Source organism: Calliphora vicina, chromosome 1 (assembly GCF_958450345.1).
Source record: "Calliphora vicina chromosome 1, idCalVici1.1, whole genome shotgun sequence".
In the NCBI taxonomy this organism is placed as follows: Eukaryota; Metazoa; Arthropoda; class Insecta; order Diptera; family Calliphoridae; genus Calliphora; species Calliphora vicina.
Window position 1 is genome coordinate 4,490,293 of NC_088780.1, and position 20,317 is coordinate 4,510,609.

At 28.4% G+C, this 20,317-nt stretch overlaps 1 protein-coding gene across 1 annotated transcript in view; it reads left to right on the plus strand.

Moving 5' to 3' along the window:
• The first annotated feature begins 2,190 nt into the window (after positions 1-2,190).
• Positions 2,191-20,317, plus strand: part of CCT7 (chaperonin containing TCP1 subunit 7) — a 35,265-nt gene continuing 17,138 nt past the window's right edge. The window contains exons 1-4 of the mRNA XM_065498771.1: positions 2,191-2,347; positions 2,810-3,070; positions 3,135-3,954; positions 4,019-4,153. Coding sequence (XP_065354843.1) covers positions 2,345-2,347; positions 2,810-3,070; positions 3,135-3,954; positions 4,019-4,153 — 1,219 coding nt within the window. The 5' untranslated portion in view covers positions 2,191-2,344. The remainder of the gene's footprint in view (positions 2,348-2,809; positions 3,071-3,134; positions 3,955-4,018; positions 4,154-20,317) is intronic.

Below are 20,317 nucleotides of genomic sequence, written 5' to 3' on the forward strand. Positions count from 1 at the left end.
TCGAATATCGATGAAACCGGGTTTTTCTCCTCGAATAACCGGTTTTTTCTTAAAGTGTGTGTGTGTGTTTTGTTAAGTGTATTAAAAACTTTAAAAAATATTAAAAATCAAAAAGACTTTTTTAAAACAAATATTTCAATTATTTTAGAAGACCTTTGACAAATGTCACAAGTGATCTATCTTCTGGAAAGCTTGAAAATTTACTCAATCAATGCCTTTGTTAGCTATATATCCTACAAGTACACTGAGTGAAAGAAAGATCATTTTTAATGTCTAGCTTAATAACAAAAGAAAAAATCGATATACTCCAAAGCATTTATTTAAATGTGTTTTATTCCTAAGAGATTATTTTTACCTCCATAAGGTCTTAAAATTTACTGATTTTAACGATCTTCGGGTCAAATTTAACATAAATAGAAAACATATATTTTTTTTAAATCCTACGCGTAGTGTTGTCACATTAGAAATTAAGTAAAAGTCATAAAATATGAATCACTCATTTTAATTTCAAAATTTATTTAATTTAAAAAAGGATTATTTTACAAGTTTACTTTATTTTGGAAAATAATAGAACAAAAATTTTCAAAATTTGTGTTTCGACTTCAAAACCAAAGTGATTGTAGTGGTTTACAAGTTTACTTTACAATTTATATGTTCTGAATTATTTTGCAATGTGAAAATATTTCGACAACCCCCCCGCTCATTTTTGTAAAGTTTTTTGGATTTTTTTGTAGGAAATCTTTGTTTGTTTAAAAAGTTAGCTCTAAGAATTAAATTTGGCTTCAAATTGCGGCTTATACTTCTTACTTACTTACGCCTAAGAACAGCAACCAAAATCACCTTTATAACTCTGGAACAAAACTAACGCATTCATTATTTAGTCGACCCAATCAATGCGAGTGAAACGCAAACACTCGAACGAAGGCTGCGAAAAAAGAAGGACGCAGGATGTATGCGATAATCGACAGACACGCGCGTGTTCTTAGTCCACCACCCACAGAATTTTATTTTAATCTAAAATGTCAAAAAAAAAATTTGATCCATCCAAATTTATTAAAAAAAAAAATTGTATTTTATCATTTGGTATTTTTTTGAACACACAAATAAATGAATAAAATTTTTCCCTAAAAAGAGCTTTTGTTTTTTGTTCATCGCATTTTTGATTGGCATCACATTTGCAGTAAATCCAAACACCACCAATAGAATCCACATTCAGTAGATAACGCAGTGCATTAAATACAACTATATTTATGGTAAGGCAGTGCGTCGGTAATGCCGTGCATCATTTCGAATAACGGAAAGTGTGGTGAATATATTTTTATTCACCACACCGGAAACTCACCATTTATGGTAAGGCAGTGCGTCGGTAATGCCGTGCATCATTTCGAATAACGGAAAGTGTGGTGAATATATTTTTATTCACCACACCGGAAACTCACCACACCTGATTTCACCACACCTGGGGGAAATTCACCACCACAGAAAATTTTCACCACCAAAAAAAAAATTTATTTGAAAAAAATAATAAAAATGCAAAAAAAAAAACAACAAAAAAAAAACATTGAAGGACCGACGAGGGGAAGAAGAGAGGGGGGGGGGGGCAGCCACGGAATAAATCTCTCCCAAAATTCAAACAAACAAAAAAAATTGTGTTTTTTGTAGCCAAAAACAACACAAAAAAAAACAAAAAAAAAACCGTGGTGTTTTTTTATAAAAATTTCCTGGAAATTTTTGGATTTTATCCAAAAAATTTTTCAAACACATCGAGAATTTTTTGCAAATTTTGCAAAAAAACGAACGAACAAGCGATTTTTTAGAATTTTGGCGCTTTTTTTAAGATAAAAAAAGTTGGCATCACTGGTTTTTGACATTCAATGGTGATGGCAATGTAGTGCTTTTTTCAGCGATAGTGTATTTTATTTTAAATAGTGTTTGTTGGCGTTTTTAAAACCGCTGTTTTCTTTATTTATTTATTAATTAACTACTCTAAACGAAAGCTATAAAAAAAAGATTGTTTGTACATAATTTATGTAATAAATTCTAATGCTTAATAATATAAATCTTAATTAAATTCAAGGTTTTTTAAAAAAATTTTCAATAAAATTTTCCAAAATTCCTTCCTTCCTGCCCTTAAACAATTCAACCGGACTGTTACAGCTACAACTCTGTGTGAACATTTGACAATTACTCATCATCTCTTCTTCTTATTGTTGTCGTGAGAGAGCGAAAAGTGAAGTCACACATTTTTTTGTTCAACAAATACGCCGCGTGAAAAGGACCGCTGTTGCAAATTTAATTAATTATAAATAAATTAAAACAAGAACAAATCAAATAATTATTAAAAATGGTAAGAAAGATGATAAAAAATGTATAAAACAATGAATGCATTGCAAAAAACATTGTTATACACTGGAAATGCACAGCAAACATGACCAACACCCATCAGCTGGCGTTATGTGTGGCTACAATTAAACAAAATGCTTAGATATTTCACAATTAAAATATTATACAAGTAATGAAACTTGGAAAAATCTAATTATTTGCTTAATTTAGTTGATAAATTTCAAGATTTTCTGTAAAAAAAACTTGCAAATTAACTTGGCTGTCTTCTTTCGACCTAACCTCAAACAGAAGTTTCTCGTTTATACTACTCGGTTGGTGCTCAGTCAGTTTGTGTGTAAATGACAGCTGTTTGTTACCCGGCCTCATGTAGTTAGTTGGCTTTCTGTGTGTTTACTACACCCGTGACTCATGTTAAAGAAAAAAAATATTGAAAGTGATTTTAATAAATTGTTTTTTTTTTTCATAGCAACCCCAAATTGTGTTACTTAAAGAGGGTACTGATACGTCCCAGGGCAAACCCCAGTTGATTTCAAACATCAATGCCTGCCAATCAATTGTGGATGCTGTGCGTACCACTTTGGGTCCTCGTGGTATGGACAAATTGCTTGTTGACTCTCAGGGAAAAGCAACAATCTCCAATGATGGTGCCACAATCATGAAACTTTTGGATATTGTTCACCCCGCCGCCAAGACTTTGGTCGACATTGCCAAATCTCAAGATGCTGAGGTAATTATATTATTTATTTGTATCTTTAAAGGATTAAATCTAATTATTTGTGTATCTGTTTTAGGTTGGTGATGGTACCACCTCCGTAGTATTGTTGGCTGGTGAGATTCTCAAGCAAGTCAAACCATTTGTTGAAGAAGGTGTCCACCCCCGCATTATCATTAAGGCCATTCGCAAATCTTTGCAATTGTGCATGGACAAAATCAACGAAATGGCTGTACACATTGAAAAACAATCCAAGGAAGAACAAAAAACTTTGTTGTACAAGTGCGCTGCCACTGCCATGTCCTCCAAATTGATCCATCAACAAAAAGACTTCTTCTCAAAGATGGTTGTCGAAGCCGTACTTTCCTTGGATGAATTGTTGCCTTTGAACATGATTGGTATTAAGAAAATCAGCGGTGGTTCTTTGGAAGAGTCACAATTGATCTCGGGTGTTGCCTTCAAGAAAACTTTCTCATATGCCGGTTTCGAAATGGCCCCCAAGAACTACAAGGATTGCAAGATTGCCTTGCTCAACATTGAATTGGAATTGAAGGCTGAACGTGACAATGCTGAAGTCCGTGTTGACAATGTCCGCGAATACCAAAAGGTTGTTGATGCCGAATGGCAAATCCTTTACAACAAATTGGCTAAAATCCACGAGTCCGGTGCCAATGTTGTCTTATCCAAACTGCCTATTGGTGATGTAGCCACCCAGTATTTTGCTGACCGTAACATTTTCTGTGCCGGTCGTGTTCCCGATGAAGATCTCAAGCGTACCATGAAGGCTTGCGGCGGTGCTGTCATGACCACAGCCAATGATATCGCCCCAAATGTTTTGGGCAAATGTGACTACTTCGAAGAACGTCAAATCGGTGTTGAACGCTTCAATGTTTTCCAAGGTATGTTATTGTGTGTGAAAAGAATGAATTAAAGTTTAATATTAAATGGGATAATTTGTTTTAGGTTGCCCCAATGCCAGAACTTGTACCTTGATCTTGCGCGGTGGTGCTGAACAGTTCTTGGAAGAAACTGAACGTTCCTTACACGACGCCATTATGATTGTTCGTCGTACAATCCAACATGATTCCGTTGTAGCTGGTAAGTTGGTTTTTTTATATTAATTCTTTTGGAGTAAATACTATTTAACAGTTGCTATAATGTGACTAAAAAGATTTCATTCATTACAACGGTTATTTAATTAACATTGCACTATGGCCGAAAAACCCCAAGTAGCGGCGAACAATATTTCCCGACGAGCTAGCCTCATCAAATTTGGTATGCAGTCTTCAAATTTGGTATACACTATTAAAAGGGGCGGTCTACACCCCATTTAATAGTTGAAACACCCCTCCGCCCATAAGGGGGATTTTTGAAAAAAAAATTTAAAAATATGAGGTTGAAATATTTTGCCGCCAAATTAGGAAATTTTGCCATAGTGAACTTGTTTTTTCATCTTGAGCTAAAAGGTTATTGTATTCCATTAATTATATATAAAGTTAGCTTCACATACGGCATTTTACGCATCGGGTTAACGTAATTTATCCAAATCTGTGCAAAAATGATTTTCTTTTATAGCGTTCAAACAGCATTTCGTTCGTACAAAATCATCTTCCCGCATATGATGTTTTGTTGGCAAAAATTCGGTTATTAAAGACAAAACAAGAGATACGCCACCATCTGTTGTAAATACTGCATTATTAAGGTATACACCCAATAATTATATTTTTTGTGAAAATATATGAATATAATTAAGGTTTTCTGTAATAATTTAGAATTTTGCGGTGAATATAACTATATATCGATGGCTTAATATAAAAAAGGCGTAACTCGTTATATATAAAACAAAAAAATGTTTCTATCTACCTATGTCCTCTATAGACTCTGAAACCATCCAATCGACTAGCTCCAAACCGGTTTCATTAAAAAGGAAATTTGATGAAGATGGTGTTAGACACCTAAGACACTACATTTTTGAATTTACCCATACAAAAATTTTTACCACTTTTGAATTTGTATGTAGATGTGTAGATCCACTATGATGGGATTTTTGGAAATTATAATTAACGGGTAAAATAGGTATCTCTACATATCCGGAACTAATAAAGCTAGCATTATAAATCCAACTTAATCTGAATTTATGCAAAAAATAAGTGGATAGGTGGTGTGTGTTTTTCTTTGATGGTTAGTTATACTTTTAAGGGGATAAAACCAGTTTTTGTACTTTTTTGTATGACATATCTCGAAAATTAAATTTAAATATAATTGTTGTCCTTCTAAAAAAATTCAAATGGATTTTGGCACTTTTTTAATTTTGAACGTATAAGGGGACAATTGATCTCTCTTTTTGGTACTTCTTCTTACAAAAATATTTTTTATAAAACCCCTCCATTAATAAAGAAATATGTTTTTTTTTTCTACAGAGAGGCAAAAATTTACTAAAACGGGTCAATTACGTATAGTGCGGTACTTTTTCCTCGACTAATGTTCCTTGCTAATTCGAAAATATTTTTTTGAAAACTGTCGAATTTCAATTCAGATTCAACTAAGACAAGTATATTTCTACTTTAGTAAAAACATACAGCCATATGCATAAAAACCAATTAATTATAGGAAAATTTTCATAAAATTGTATTCATAAACGGTTGATAGCTTAAAATAATTTTGATAAACAATTTTTAAATGTACAAATTTAAAGGTTCGACCCTACTATGAACCTACTTTAAGGAATTATTTTTACTTTTTATCATAAAAAAGACTATTTTAAAGATAAATTTGGAATAATATACGATATTAGTGCAATTGCTAAACACTATATCCCATATGCCATATGATAATAAAATGTGTAAATATTGTGGAAGAAGATCCACACACTCTAATATACCCACTCCGGAAAAAAAATTCATTAACTTTTGTTAAAATTTAACAAAATGTCAATAAAAATCTAATATATAAAAATCTCGTGTCACAATGTTAGTGTTTGAACTCCTCCGAAACGGCTCAAACGATTTTTATGCAATTTTTTATGTATGTTTGGTAGGTATGAGAATAGGTCGTAAAGTATATTACATACCGCTAGGTCATTAGGGTGACCCTATCCAAAATTTATTTTTACAATTTTTTGACCAAGTTTTTTTTCGCATTTTATTTTTTTGGCATTAAAAAATACCTATAACCTCAAATTTTCATCAGCCGACCCTCACCCACCCGTTTCTTAGCCGATGTTTAAGTATTTTGTATGAGCAATATCCAAATATCAATATTTACCTATTTTTATGAAATTTTGTGCATATTTTTGGTAGGTACGAGAATATTATATTTCATACCGCTAGGTCATTAGGATGTCCCTATCCACCCATTTTTTAAATATTTTTCGCAAAAAAATGTTTGTTAGTATTTTTCTTCATTTGGCATCAAAAATACATATAATGCCAAATTCACTTAGAATACATTCGTTATTTTTTATTTAACAACCTAAATATTCACTAGAAATAATTTTTATGGCAGAACAACGTTTGCCGGATCAGCTAGTCTATATATATAAAAATGAAATGGTCCATGTATGCAATGGCATCACGTGAGAACGGCTGGAGCGATTTGGCTGATTTTTTTTTATTCGATTCGAAATTTTCAGAAGATGGTTTGTAAAGAAAACAAGTAAGAGTGCTATATTCGGCTGTGCCGAATCTTATATACCCTTCACCAAATTATACTTCAAAATTTTAAATATTTTTAGGTAAACAAAATTTAATTTTTTTTCCAGTTGTTTTTTGAATTTTTTGAAAAAAAAAATTTTTCGATTGTTATTTTAAATTTAATTATTTTTTTTTTTAAATTTAAAATTTTTTTTTTTAAATTTTAAAAAATATTTTTTTTTTTAAATTTAAAAAATTTTTTTTTTTTAAATTAAAAAATTTTTTTTTTTGTTTTTTCAATTTTTTTTTTTTTAAAAAAAAATTCGGGTTCAAAATTTTTTTTCCCGATTTTGACCCATTGTAGGTCCAGCTTACTATGGTCTTATATACGTCGTTGCAAATGTCTTTGAAATATCTATCATTAGATATCCATATTGTCTATATTAATGTCTTAGTAATCCAGATATAGGTAAAAAATAGGTCAAAAATAGAGGTTGTCTTGGTTTTTTCCTCATATCTCAGCCATTTGTGGACCGATTTTGCTGATTTTAAATAGCAAAATTCTCGAAAGCATGTCTGACCGAATTATTGAAGATTTGGATCCCGAAGATATCTGGGGTCTTCAGAAAACTGATTTCAACAGACAGACAGACGGACAGACAGACAGACAGACAGACAGACGGACATGGCTTAATCGACTCCGCTATCTATAAGGATCCAGAATATATATACTTTATAGGGTCGGAAATGAAAAATGTAGAAATTACAAACGGAATGACAAACTTATATATACCCTTCTCACGAAGCTGAAGGGTATAAAAACTCGGAAATTTTGTTTCTTTGAGTCCAGTCAAATGTTATAAAAAAGCTCCGTAAAGTATGCACTACAAATTTAGATATTTAACTTGCAAATAAATAAGAACAGGCAGGTGTATGTGGGTTGGAGAAACTTGAAGAACTAACATTAGTAAATGCTACCGGGCGAAGCCGGGGCGGTCAAATAGTTCATAATAAAATTCATTCAACTTTTGAATGGTTCAGTATTTGTTAATTCAATTCTAATGTAAATTGCATCAATATATTTTTTCTTTGTAATAATTTACAAAATTAATTGAAAATTGAATTTGAACTGAAGAAAAATTTAAGCTATTTTTAATGGATATGAATTAAAGAAAACTTAAATGATTCTATATAGAATTGGCTCTACAAAGAATGAATGAATTCAATACTTTTGAAGTTCTAAGGAATTAAACCTATGAATTGATTCGTAATGATTTCTTTCATGGCATTGCAAAGAGATAAAATTTAATTTGATTTTGAAATTTGAATTATTATTGAATTTTCAAATAAAACTAACAATTCTAAAAGAAGTTACTTCCCCTAGCAGTCTAAGTAAAGTCATGCTTACATACATACGTCGTTTAAACTTTATGTGGTACATGATACCAAATCAAACTCTTTAACATAAATAACAGTTTCGCTCACTGTCGTTTTGTCATTCAACTAATTTTTTATGTAAAAGACAGCAAGAATAACATACATACATTGTTATTTTTCCTGATTTTTGATTATGTGTGGAATATAGTTTTATTTTTTGAAATAAATATAACATAAAAATTAGCAAAAAGTTTGTCGTTGGTTTTTCGTGAGTCACAAAATTTAAAAAATTGTTAATTGTTTCTTGAATATTAAATGTGTCGTTCAGCGTATTTCAAAATAAAAATAAGTTCTTCTTGAAGAAACAAACTACAAACACCATGTTTTCAATGATCAGGAGCGGATACAGGACAAGGCTTTTCAATTTTTGTATTGGATATTTTCATTTTGGTAGGAGACATTTTTCATTCCCCCTAGAGATTTGCTCTTGAATTTGATTGATTGCAACTCATTTTTGATTCATTCATTTGAATTGCTAATTCTTTTTTCTAATTCAATTGAGTTAATTCAAAATCAATTCAATTCAAATGAATTGTGAATAAATTGCAACTCATATCTGCCTAATTCGTTTAGGTTACATGAGTAGCCACTCTTCAAGTAGCCACCCATTCAAAACTGATCCCGTTGTGATACCTAATTCGTTTGAATTGATTCAAATTTCATTCAATTCATTTTTTCAATTCAATGAATTTGCTCATGTAAAAGTCATCTAATATCAAATAAACCTTTGTTGAATATATATGGTTCGTCAAATATTTGATTAATGTGAACGTACCTTTCGATTTTATTTTTTCAAACACTGTATTTTGTGGATATGCCTTGTTTTTTATTACTGCTTCACAGAGACGATGCATTGAACCAATTAAAGAATCAATCGTTTCCTTTAGAAAATCTGGCATATAATTTTTATTACCTATCGCGTTTAGCTTCAATCCAGCATTAAAATCGTTTATTAATTTGGTTTTTATATTTTCGACTCCAGCTAACTTAAAAATCGTTCGGTGCGAAAAAAATTACAAAATGAAATGATATTCTTAGTTTTAGTATTTTTTCTTACAGAAGTTTAAAAAGTTCCATTGTTTTGCCAATGTTAAGTTTAACCACATTCTATAAATGTATTTTGTAAAACCTAGTAAATTTGAATTTAACATAGAAATATAATTTTATATGTATTTGGTATAAGTTTCCATTGTATTGTAATTCATGTTCATCATTTTTAGAGGTTTGTTTTATTCTAATGATCAGGGCAACCAAAAATATGCTCTAAAAAAAGTGTTTTATGCGCATAAAATATGCACTTAAAAACGAAAAATATGCTCTTAAAATATAAAAAATATGCACTTGCAAATAGTTGGTTATTGTTTGATTTCAATGTTTTATTAAACATAATGTAAGAAGTAAATAAAAGTTTGTTTAGTAATTAGTTGCATAATATTGTAGGGAGAGGATATCAAGAATTTCTTTAAAATCTACTTTATTATCATTTGGATTATATTTCGAAATCACTATAGAGAGCGTTTGTAATTGTTTGGTAAAAAATTGCATTGGATTTTGGAGCATTCATCATATATGAAGATTAACATCTAAATTTGATTTCCAAAATTTAAACAGAATTATCAAAAAGCCTTACAATAGTGAAATAATTTGTTTTCTTTAAAACTGCGGAAAAATAAAAAAACCTTTCTTGCATTTTTATTACTTACATTTTCTATGTTTCTTACTTTCTCATCAATTGATTGTTTTTTAATGATTTTCTAATATCTTTGTTACAATTTGTGTAAATATATCAACGTGCTTTGAACGTGATATTTTCGATGCATCTTAATATTCTGAACATTTGCTGAAAAGTTGTTTAATTTTGCATTAGTGGTAAACTGTTAATGCCCAACCATAACTGTCTCAAGCAACCTTAAGTTTTTTTAAATGTATCCAACATTTTGTTAAGAAGTTGCCCATTTTCTTTTCTTTTAATTTTTTATGTATTTTTTACTATTTGTTAAATTTTGATATTTGTGTGTGAATATTTTTAATTTAATTCAAATATGTATATTGAAATTAAGATCCCTTAAGTCAATGAAAATTTAATGAAAATAAGTCGATTATGGGTACTATAATTTAGAAAATATTTAGAAAACAAAATAATGGAAATAAAGAAAATATGCAACAAAAAAATGCAGTTATGAGTTAAATATGCAAAAATATGCTATAAAACGCAATATATGCAAAAATATGCAGTAAAGAGCAAAATATGCAAAAATATGCACTAACAGATCGATGCCAAAATTCTTATAATTGTCTGAAACGGATAAATAACTAACTCATATGTTTATACGATGCACAGCAAAAAATATGATATAGCATATTTTTGGTTGCCCTGCTAATGATTTTAAAGTTTTTTGGGATTTTTTTTAAAATTTTTCAATTTACTGCGAAATTTTTGTAAATTTGAGTTTTTGGTAAAATTTAAATTTTTTTAGAATTTTGTTTTGCAAAATTCGCAATAATTTTTTTTTTATTATTTTTAGTTATTTTTTAATTGAAACTTAAGTTTAGAAAAATCTTGCGTCTTTGCATTTATTTTTGTTTGTAAAATTAAAATTTTTTGGGAGAAATTTCCATTTATTTTTTGTTAAAATTGCGGTACGTATTTATAATGAAATATGGGTTAAAAAAATCGATTTGAAAATGTTTATTTTTATGCAAACATGATGAATTGGTGTCTTTTATTTATTTATTATCTTTAAAACATAAATCGAATTGATTTTTTTATGAATTTAATAAAAAATTGTCTTTGGTTTTTATAAATTTTATAGAATATCGGCTGTCGGACATTTGAAAACAGTATAACCAACAGACTTTCAAAATATAAAAGAGAAAGTAATTAGCAAATCAATACTACAAAAATTTAGAAAATTTTGTTATTTTTACCAAAAACTCTTTTCGATACCCTAATGCGGCCTGTCGTATTAGTCGATAGCAAAATAATGAGTTTGTTGTTGAATAATTTAGATAAATAATAATCTTAATTTCTAGCTTATATCTCAGACATTGACTCCCATTTAAAGCCTATAAAATATTACCATCAACAACTAAACAAATTCATACAAAGTTTTACGAATTAAATGCATGTGTAGTTAGTTCATTTTACAGTCGTACATATTTGAGTTTAATTTCATATAAAAGTATTTTTCTCATTAAAACATTTCCAAGTCCTTAACGAATGCATTTATTACAATTTATTAGTTTCCATATATGGAATTGATGGTGCCACTACTAAGTTTCCCAATCGTTTGTTAAATTAAATTCACAACAAACTAATTTTTTTTTTCAAAAAAAAAATAAAATAAAACACAGCATAGACAAACAACAATTTTGTTGCTTGTTTTCTTAACTGGTAAAAGCTGTTTAAAGACAACAAATTTTTTTCAGATTCAATGATTTACGTTTATTATTTACTACCTCTATCAAATAAATACATTATACGAGTAGTTGTTTAATGCAGTTAGGAGTTGTAGTGGAGCATTAGGTACGTATATGGTTATAAATAAACTGTGTATTAGACATTTTTATGTAGATTTTCATGCTATGTATGCAATGCTATGCTTTAAAAGACACAACTCGAGACAAGAAAGATTTCCGCTTAACGATTAAAATCAACTACAACTGCAATTTCTATTTAAAGTTAAGTGGGTGGGTGGTTTTGGTTAAAATGCTATCTCTTAGAGATTGTTAAAGAAATCAACAATACAAAAGACATTTACTAAAAAAAAAAGAAAAGTTAATGCAGCGATAAATGTGAAAATGGCAAAAACAAAATATGTTTTTACAATTGTTTATTTTTTGTTACACATTTTCAATTGTATTTGTATGTTTTTTTTTGTTTGTTTAACTCTTTACATACTTAAATTTTTGCGCTAATTTGTTTAATGTTGCTAAATAAAATTTTAAATTGATAAAAACAAAAGACCATAGAAATGTAATAATATTGTAATAAAAAAATACAATTAACGCTTGTACTACACATATTTCACAGTTACGCTCTTGTGCTTTATAATAAATACTTTTAAATTCGAGGTTTCTTTAATTTGAATAAAATTTATTCAATGATTTTTTTACGCTTAATAAATAAATGTGACCCAATTATACAAGTTTTATGAACTGAAAATCAAATTTGGCCCATACAATTTTTATTTTTACTAATTTTAAGTTGTTCCTTTGACTAACAATGATAATATTTTTATGATTATTAATATTACATGGGTTATAATGCAAATTTTAAAAGCTTATTTTATAAAAAGGCCTTTTTTTAGAAAAAAGTTTGTAGAAAACGAATTATTTTGTGAAAACAGTTTTTTTTTTATAAAAAATACTTTTTTCTGAAGCAGACCTGCGCCGAACGGCTGAGCCGAGCCGCCGATAAATTTTCAAAGCAGCCGCCGCCGTATTTTTTCGGCTTAAGTCGGCTTGAAAATAGCCGCCGTTTTTGATAAAAGTTTCTTGGTAATTTCATAAAATTTTCAGAATTTCACTTTTTTCAAATTTCAAATTTGTATTTGTTTAGAATTTGAGTAGTTATTCTTTAGACGGCTGACAGCCGGCTAGCCGCCGCCGACTACCTTTTTTGGAGTCAGACGCCGCCGCCGTGAAATTTAGTCGGCGCAGGTCTCTGAGCATAACTATACATTGTGATAATGCGGGTAAATGTGATTATTTTAAAATTTTTGCTAAATAAATGCAAATATTATTTTATATTTGAATGAGGAAATGAATAAATTGTCTAAATTTTCCATTAGTTTCAAAGTAAACTTTCATGCCACCCCTTGGGCTCTTCCTTTACCTAACGTTATAAACATTGTAGTCAGTACTCTACTTGTTGTTATAGGTCATACGAGTAAATTCTTTTAAATACATATAAGTACGTTATATGCCTCCTTAATTCTTTGATAAGAATTGTATTGATTGTATGAAAAGTATTGACTATTAATAATAATCATTATTACATATATAATAGAGTAAATATTATTTTACAAATATAAATAAACGTTCATTGCACTTTTAACAAGTGACCGGCCTATTATAATACATACTCAGTTTTGATAACGTCAGTTTATTTGTTACTTGGCACATACAAGCCATTTTAAATATAAATAATTATTGGCTTATCATCTAAATATGTATATTCTACTAGCAACACAAACTATTAATTACACCATAAATTTGTTTATAATATTGTTATTTCTACAATAATACCCCATTAGAAAACAGTAAATGGAAATATTTTCAACGTTATTGTTTTTTAAATAACAAAATTGCTATCTCTACAGCAGTTTTATAAAGGAATGATTTGGTTTTTCTATTTTCTGATTATTTTTTAAAAAACTTCTTTGTTTTACTGATTTAGTTCTTTTTAAATTCTGCTGGAGAGCTATTCATAATTGTAGCTGACTGCATTATTGTATACAATTTTTGCAATGTTTAGTAATTTTCCTTTGTTGATAACAATAAAATAAATTGCATTTTAACTTTAGTTTATTTATATTTTCACATAGATTTTTTTTTATTATTTTTCGCTTACACACACACACACTTCTAGGCAACCTACTTTCCCCACTGTCTTTTATAAAATAAAAAAAACAAACAAAAAGTAGAAACCAGTAAAAAAAATAACACATAATATCAGCGTCAACATCTTGCTTGCTACATTTGGTGTATAATCGGGGCCATGTTTTTGGTATCCAGTATTCAAGTACCTTATTTTACAGTTATTGGCACATTTATATGAACTCTTGATTGTGTGGTGGGTTAAAAATTTTAACTTTTCATTGAATTATGATCAGTAAACTTATCTGAGATAATTTCTTGACCGCTATTGAAAATTTTCAAAATCGAAACATAAATTAAAACTCAGACAAAGCACAAAATATCTTTTAAAGTAATTATTTAAATGTTTTAGTAATAAACAAAACAACGAAACTTTTCATCAAAAAAAAGTGTTATAATGCACGGAAATATTCTCAACTAGTGGATTCCCATTATATCGAAACCATATTAGCTTTATTTCATGTTTCTAGTTTCATTGGTGAACAAAATACATAAAGTACTATTATTCTAATAATAAAAAAAGTACGATCAAGTCTTTCCCTTTGAATTTTCACTCACTTAGGATCATGTATGCTTAATTTCATGTTTCTAGGTCCATTGATATAGAAAATTTACCATTAGAAGGAAAAAAAAGTACCACTAAATAGACCTTTTGGGGATTCTTGCTCATTCAGGATCATATGTGTGGAATTTCATGATTCCAGTACCTCGTTTCTGTATTGTATGTGAGAAACTTTTCATTCGAAACATTTATAAACTTCCTGTTAAACACAGGGCGAGTATTAGTAAATCGATAACTGTGTCTGTACTTTTAATATATTCAGTTTAAACATTACCTAAGTCATCCTGTTAAAAACTGAATGACTACAAGAATTTTTAAATTTTTTTCGATGCGAAAACTTCTCACAAGTTACAGAAACGGGGTACAGGTTCGTTATTATAAATGTATTCAAAAAGTAACATTACAATAAAAAAAGTACCATGTGTTTCTTATTCTCTCAGAACCATATCTGCTTAATTTAATATTTAAAGAAAATTCAAAAAGTACCTTTAGAAAAACGAAAAAGTACATGTAGTTCAGTTCTCTTATTTTGGTACATAAATATTATGCCTAACTCTAACTTCACTCAGATACTATATCAGCTAACGATAATGTCGATAAGATAAATAATTTAAAATGTTAAAATAGTACCATTAGGAGAAAAGTACAAATTTCCATTTTCCTTCTTGAACACCCGTCAAGTTTGAAATTTAAAAATACGCCATATTTCCAAAATTTTTATTATCTGTGTCAAGAAAAAAAATATTTTTTAAAAAAAGTACCAAACTGGTTTACCCGGATTTGACACCTTGGCACTCGAGTTCCAAATAACACTCTGTTAGTTAATCTTCTTTATATATATAATTCTTCTGTACGTGTGTTAAACTCCTCCTTAACGGCTGGGCCGATTTCGATGAAATTTGTTGTGTGTGTTTAAGTGGGTCCCTGGATGGTTTAGATTCACAATTGAACTATATAGGAACAATCGTCATGGCACCTCCCATACAAAGTAAAAATTTATTATTGCATATGTGGAGTACTATTAAAGTAGGAGTCTTCAATCTTTGTGTGTGCTATGGCAGAACAACGTATAATATATATAAAAATTAAATGGTCCATGTATGTAATGGCATCATGTGAGAACGGCTGTAGCGATTTGGCTGATTTTTAGGAGATGGTTTGTAAAGAAAAAAGTTCCGGGTAAAACTCGGGTTTTTTTTTTGAGTCCAGTCAACTGTAATAAAAAAGCTCCCTAAAGTATGCAGTACAAATTTAGATATTTTATTTGCAAATAAATAATAACAGGCAGGTGTATGTGGGTTGGAGAAACTTGATGAACTAACATTAGTAAATGCTACCTGGCAAAGCCGGGGCGGGGCGGTCAACTAGTTTTTGTATAAATCCTGGAAACAATGTTAAAAATTGTATCAAAATTGGTTTCAAATAAAATGAATTTTCCCGTTTTCACCCTCTCTTTGGTACTTTTTCTTTTGTCCCCATTCCGGTGGTAAAATTTTATTCAAATAAATTTCTGTATCGTAGTGTCAGCTCATAATAAAATATAGGCAATTCCACGAGAATCGCTACCAAGACTGAACACAAAAACCCTTGAAACTTTTTTTCAAGATGATTTGAATAGAATAAAATAAAATCTTACTATGTGAAAGTATTTAGATCATATTACAACATTTTAAAGACAAAAATAATAGGTTAAACTGAATATATATATAATTTTTTAATGTTTTAGGTATGTTTTAGGCTAAAATTGCGGCGGAAACTAGGCTCCCAATTAGCTTGTAGTGTGAAATGAATTTGACTCAATTTTTTGCTATTGTCAAATTGTTTATTGAAAACGAATGCATATTTTCTATTCACTTTTTTAGTTTTTGTATAGATATATATACAGAATATATATTGTTTTATTATAAGAGAAAAATCTGTCACGTACGGTATGTCACGTACGATATTAAATTTTATTTATTATAAAATCATCCAAAGATTATTTTTATTTAAATATGACGGATTATAAAGGAAAAATATTTCGTTTAGTGTAAGAAATTAAAAGAAAACATAACGCATCTTACGATTCGAATATTTTCGCATATTTCTATATGTACCTCAAAATGAGTTCCGTTTTATGTCACGTACGATGTACCCTTATTTCGCTCAATATTTTGGACAACAATATTTCGAAAGAACTTTTTATTATTTTAAAATATAGTACCCTCTGAATGGATCATAAAGACCAAATTATTTTTCAGATACTCTTATTTTTACAAAATCTATTCCACTCTATAGGCGTACAAATGTCACGTACTATGATATGGAATTGCCCATATGTCTATGTCAATTTATAGAAAAACATATTTTATGAAAAAGTACCAAAAATAAATACAATTTCACCACTTAAGGATTCGAATTTCCAAAAAGTACCAAATTCATATTCATCATATTCATACTTGGCGTTAGAATAAGGGTGAATATTTGATAATTATATAAGAATACAATTTAAAATTTATTTCTTTGCTAATTAATTTAAAAGATACATAGGGTGCCATAAAAACACCAAAATACAGTTTTTACCCGTTTTCTCCCCTAAATGGTTCAAATGTTAACTATTCAATTCTTTTATTTGTTAGGAATGGTATTATGGAAATAATTAATGATATTTATAAATCTGAATTATCTGTTCTTAAAATCTCAGAGAGAAATATAAAATTTTATTTTAAAAGTGGATCAAGTATACTTTCATGTTTTTCCAAACACTGTTAATTTTTACTCAAACGTATATTTATCCCCCAACACCCACTTACCGCAAAGTAGAGTGCATTTTTTTATATTTTTTGTTATATTAAGCCAACAGCTTCCATGCATTTAGTTTAGGATTTTTTTTGTATTTTTTTTTTGTTACTTATTTGTTGGAGGTTTCTCTTTATATATGTATTTTGTTATTTGTGTCTGTCCTCGTTTTTAGGGCTTTAAGTGGTAGAATTATGTTTTTTTTTTTTTAATGTAAAATTGTGTAATTTTTAGCCATGCTAAAAAAGCAACTTGCAACGTTGTATTGTGTGCTACTGCTGGTACTACTAAAATTTTATGTTTTTAATTTTTTTGAGTTCATGGCAGTTTAGTCAACTTTTATTTTGTGTTTTGCAAATAATATTTATTTTTCTATGCTAGTTTTAATTACTTTATTGTTTGGTTTTTTTAAATCTTTTTTTTAGCTTTGGGTTATTTTATTAAGAGAAATTCTTAAACCCTCCACAATTATTGTAGTTGCTTAATTTTTGTATATTTCAGTTTTGGTTATCATTGTTGTTATTGTCAATTTAATGATAGGCAACGTGACTTTAAATGATTTATTTACTTATTATACATTGTAAATTTGCCTGAATTTTATTTGTTTCATATTGTTTTTAAAATTAGTGAACGTAAATAAATTTTATTCATTCTTGACATCTGAATGTATTAAAATGGTATTGATTTTAAATTAGCTTTAAAGCTATAAATAGTATACAGCAATTCCCAAAGGTTTTTGAAGAAAATTGAGGACAGCTAATATGAAAATGCAATGAAAGTTGAGTTCTACATCAAAATGTATTGAAACAGACAAACAAACAAAATGTCGTCAGATGATGCTAAAAAGTTTTTAGGTTAAATTTGCAAATGTTTTTTCTAAGAAATTTTGGAATTATGAAATTAATTTTGAATAAAAAATTACGTTTTTTGTTCCTAGGATGAAATGTCAGATATATTTAAAAATTTGAACTTTGGCCTCTGCACTCTAAGGTTTTATAGAACTCAATTTTGTGCAGATTTTCCAAAAATTTATTTCATACATTTATTAAATTAGTTTTTAATCGTAATATTTTGAAATGTTTTTACTAAAGTCCCAGAAATTTAACCTACTTGAAAAAACTATTTCTTTCTAAACTTCCTTGGACAACGTTACAAATTTTGTCAACAACACATTTAAAAAATCTCTCAAAACATTATAGAAAACGTGATAAACGAGTAATGTGCACACACAACAAGCTAAATATAAGACAAAGAAGTTTTCTTTCTAATCTTTGTTTAATATACTGACGTATTTCAACGTATTTTACGTAAATGAATAAAAACAAATTCTGTATTATGTATAAAAAAAAAAATAAAGTCACGTTGCCCAACATTGAACAATTTAAGGGGAATTGATAGGCAGCAAGTACAGAAGCACTAATGTTGATTGGTAACCATGGAATCCATCCATCCCTCTTTTATGTTACGTTTAGCTTGTTTTGACTTTCACCAAGTACACATATAATAATTCTAAAGAAATTTGTGTTTTAACATAATAAATTCTTAAGAAAATATTTATTTATTTATATTAAATGTATTTCAGGTTGAATTTAATATTAATATTATAATACATTGAAATCCTTGAAGGATCATCACATGGAATAGTGAGTATTTGATGTCAACTCCAGACAAATGACACACATAAAGAAATATAGAAAAAATGTCTAAAAAAACTGTTTTTATAGAAAAACTATTATACGCATAAGATTGTTTAGAAAAAACTGTTATACACAACATTTTCTATAAAGAAAACTTATACATAACAGTTTATATAGAAAAAACTGTTATACACAAAATTTTCTATAGAAAACTCTGTTATACAGAACATTTTCTAAAGAGAAAACTGTTATACAGAAAATGTTCCATTGAGAACATTATACACAACAGTTTCTATAGAGAAAATTGTTATACATAACATTTTATTTAGAGAAAACTCTATAAAAAACTGTTCTACATAAAATTTTCTACAGAAAAATCTGTTATAAACACCATTTTATATAGAGAAAACTGTTATACATAAATATTTCTATAGAGAAAACTGTTATACATAAAAGTTTCTATAGGAAAATCTGTTATACGCAACATTTTCTAGAGAGAAAACTATTACACACAAAATTATCTATAAAGAAATCTGTTATACACAACATTTTCTATAGAGAAAACTGTTATACACAAAAGTTTCTATAGAAAAAACTGTTATACAGAAAATGTTCCATTGAGAACATTATACACAAAAGTTTCTATAGATAAAACTGTTATACACAACATTTTCTATTGAGAAAACTGTTATACAGCAAATTTTCCATTGAGAACATTATACAGAAAATTTTCTATAGAAAACTCTGTTATACAGAACATTTTCTAAAGAGAAAACTGTTATACAGAAAATGTTCCATTGAGAACATTATACACAAAAGTTTCTATAGAGAAAATTGTTATACACAACATATGCTTTAGAGAAAACTGTTATACACAAAAGTTTTTATAAAAAAAACTGTTCTACATAAAATTTTCTACAGAAAAATCTGTTATAAACACCATTTTATATAGAGAAAACTGTTACACATAAACGTTTCTATAGAGAAAACTGTTATACATAAAAGTTTCTATAAAAAAATCTGTTATACACAACATTTTCTACAGAGAAAGCTATTACACACAAAATTATCTATAAAGAAATCTGTTATACACAACATTTTCTATATAAAAAAATTTTTACACAACATTTCCTATAGGAAACTGTTATACATAAAAGTTTCTATAGAAAAAACTGTTATACAGAAAATGTTCCATTGAGAACATTATACACAAAAACTGTTCTACATAACCTTTTCTATAGAGAAAACTGTTATACACAAAAGTTTCTATAGAGAAATCTGTTGTACATAAAAGAAAATATAGAGAAAATTTATACACAAAAGTTTCTATAGAGAAATCTGTTATACACAACCTTTTCTATAGAGAAAACTGTTATACACAAAAGTTTCTATAGAGAAATCTGTTGTACATAAAAGAAAATATAGAGAAAATTTATACACAAAAGTTTCTATAGAGAAATCTGTTATACACAACCTTTTCTATAGAGAAAACTGTTATACACAAAAGTTTCTATAGAGAAATCTGTTAGACACAACCTTTTCTATTGAAAAATCTGTTATACACAACATTTTCTATTTGGAAAACTGTTGTACATAAAAGTTTCTATAGAGGATA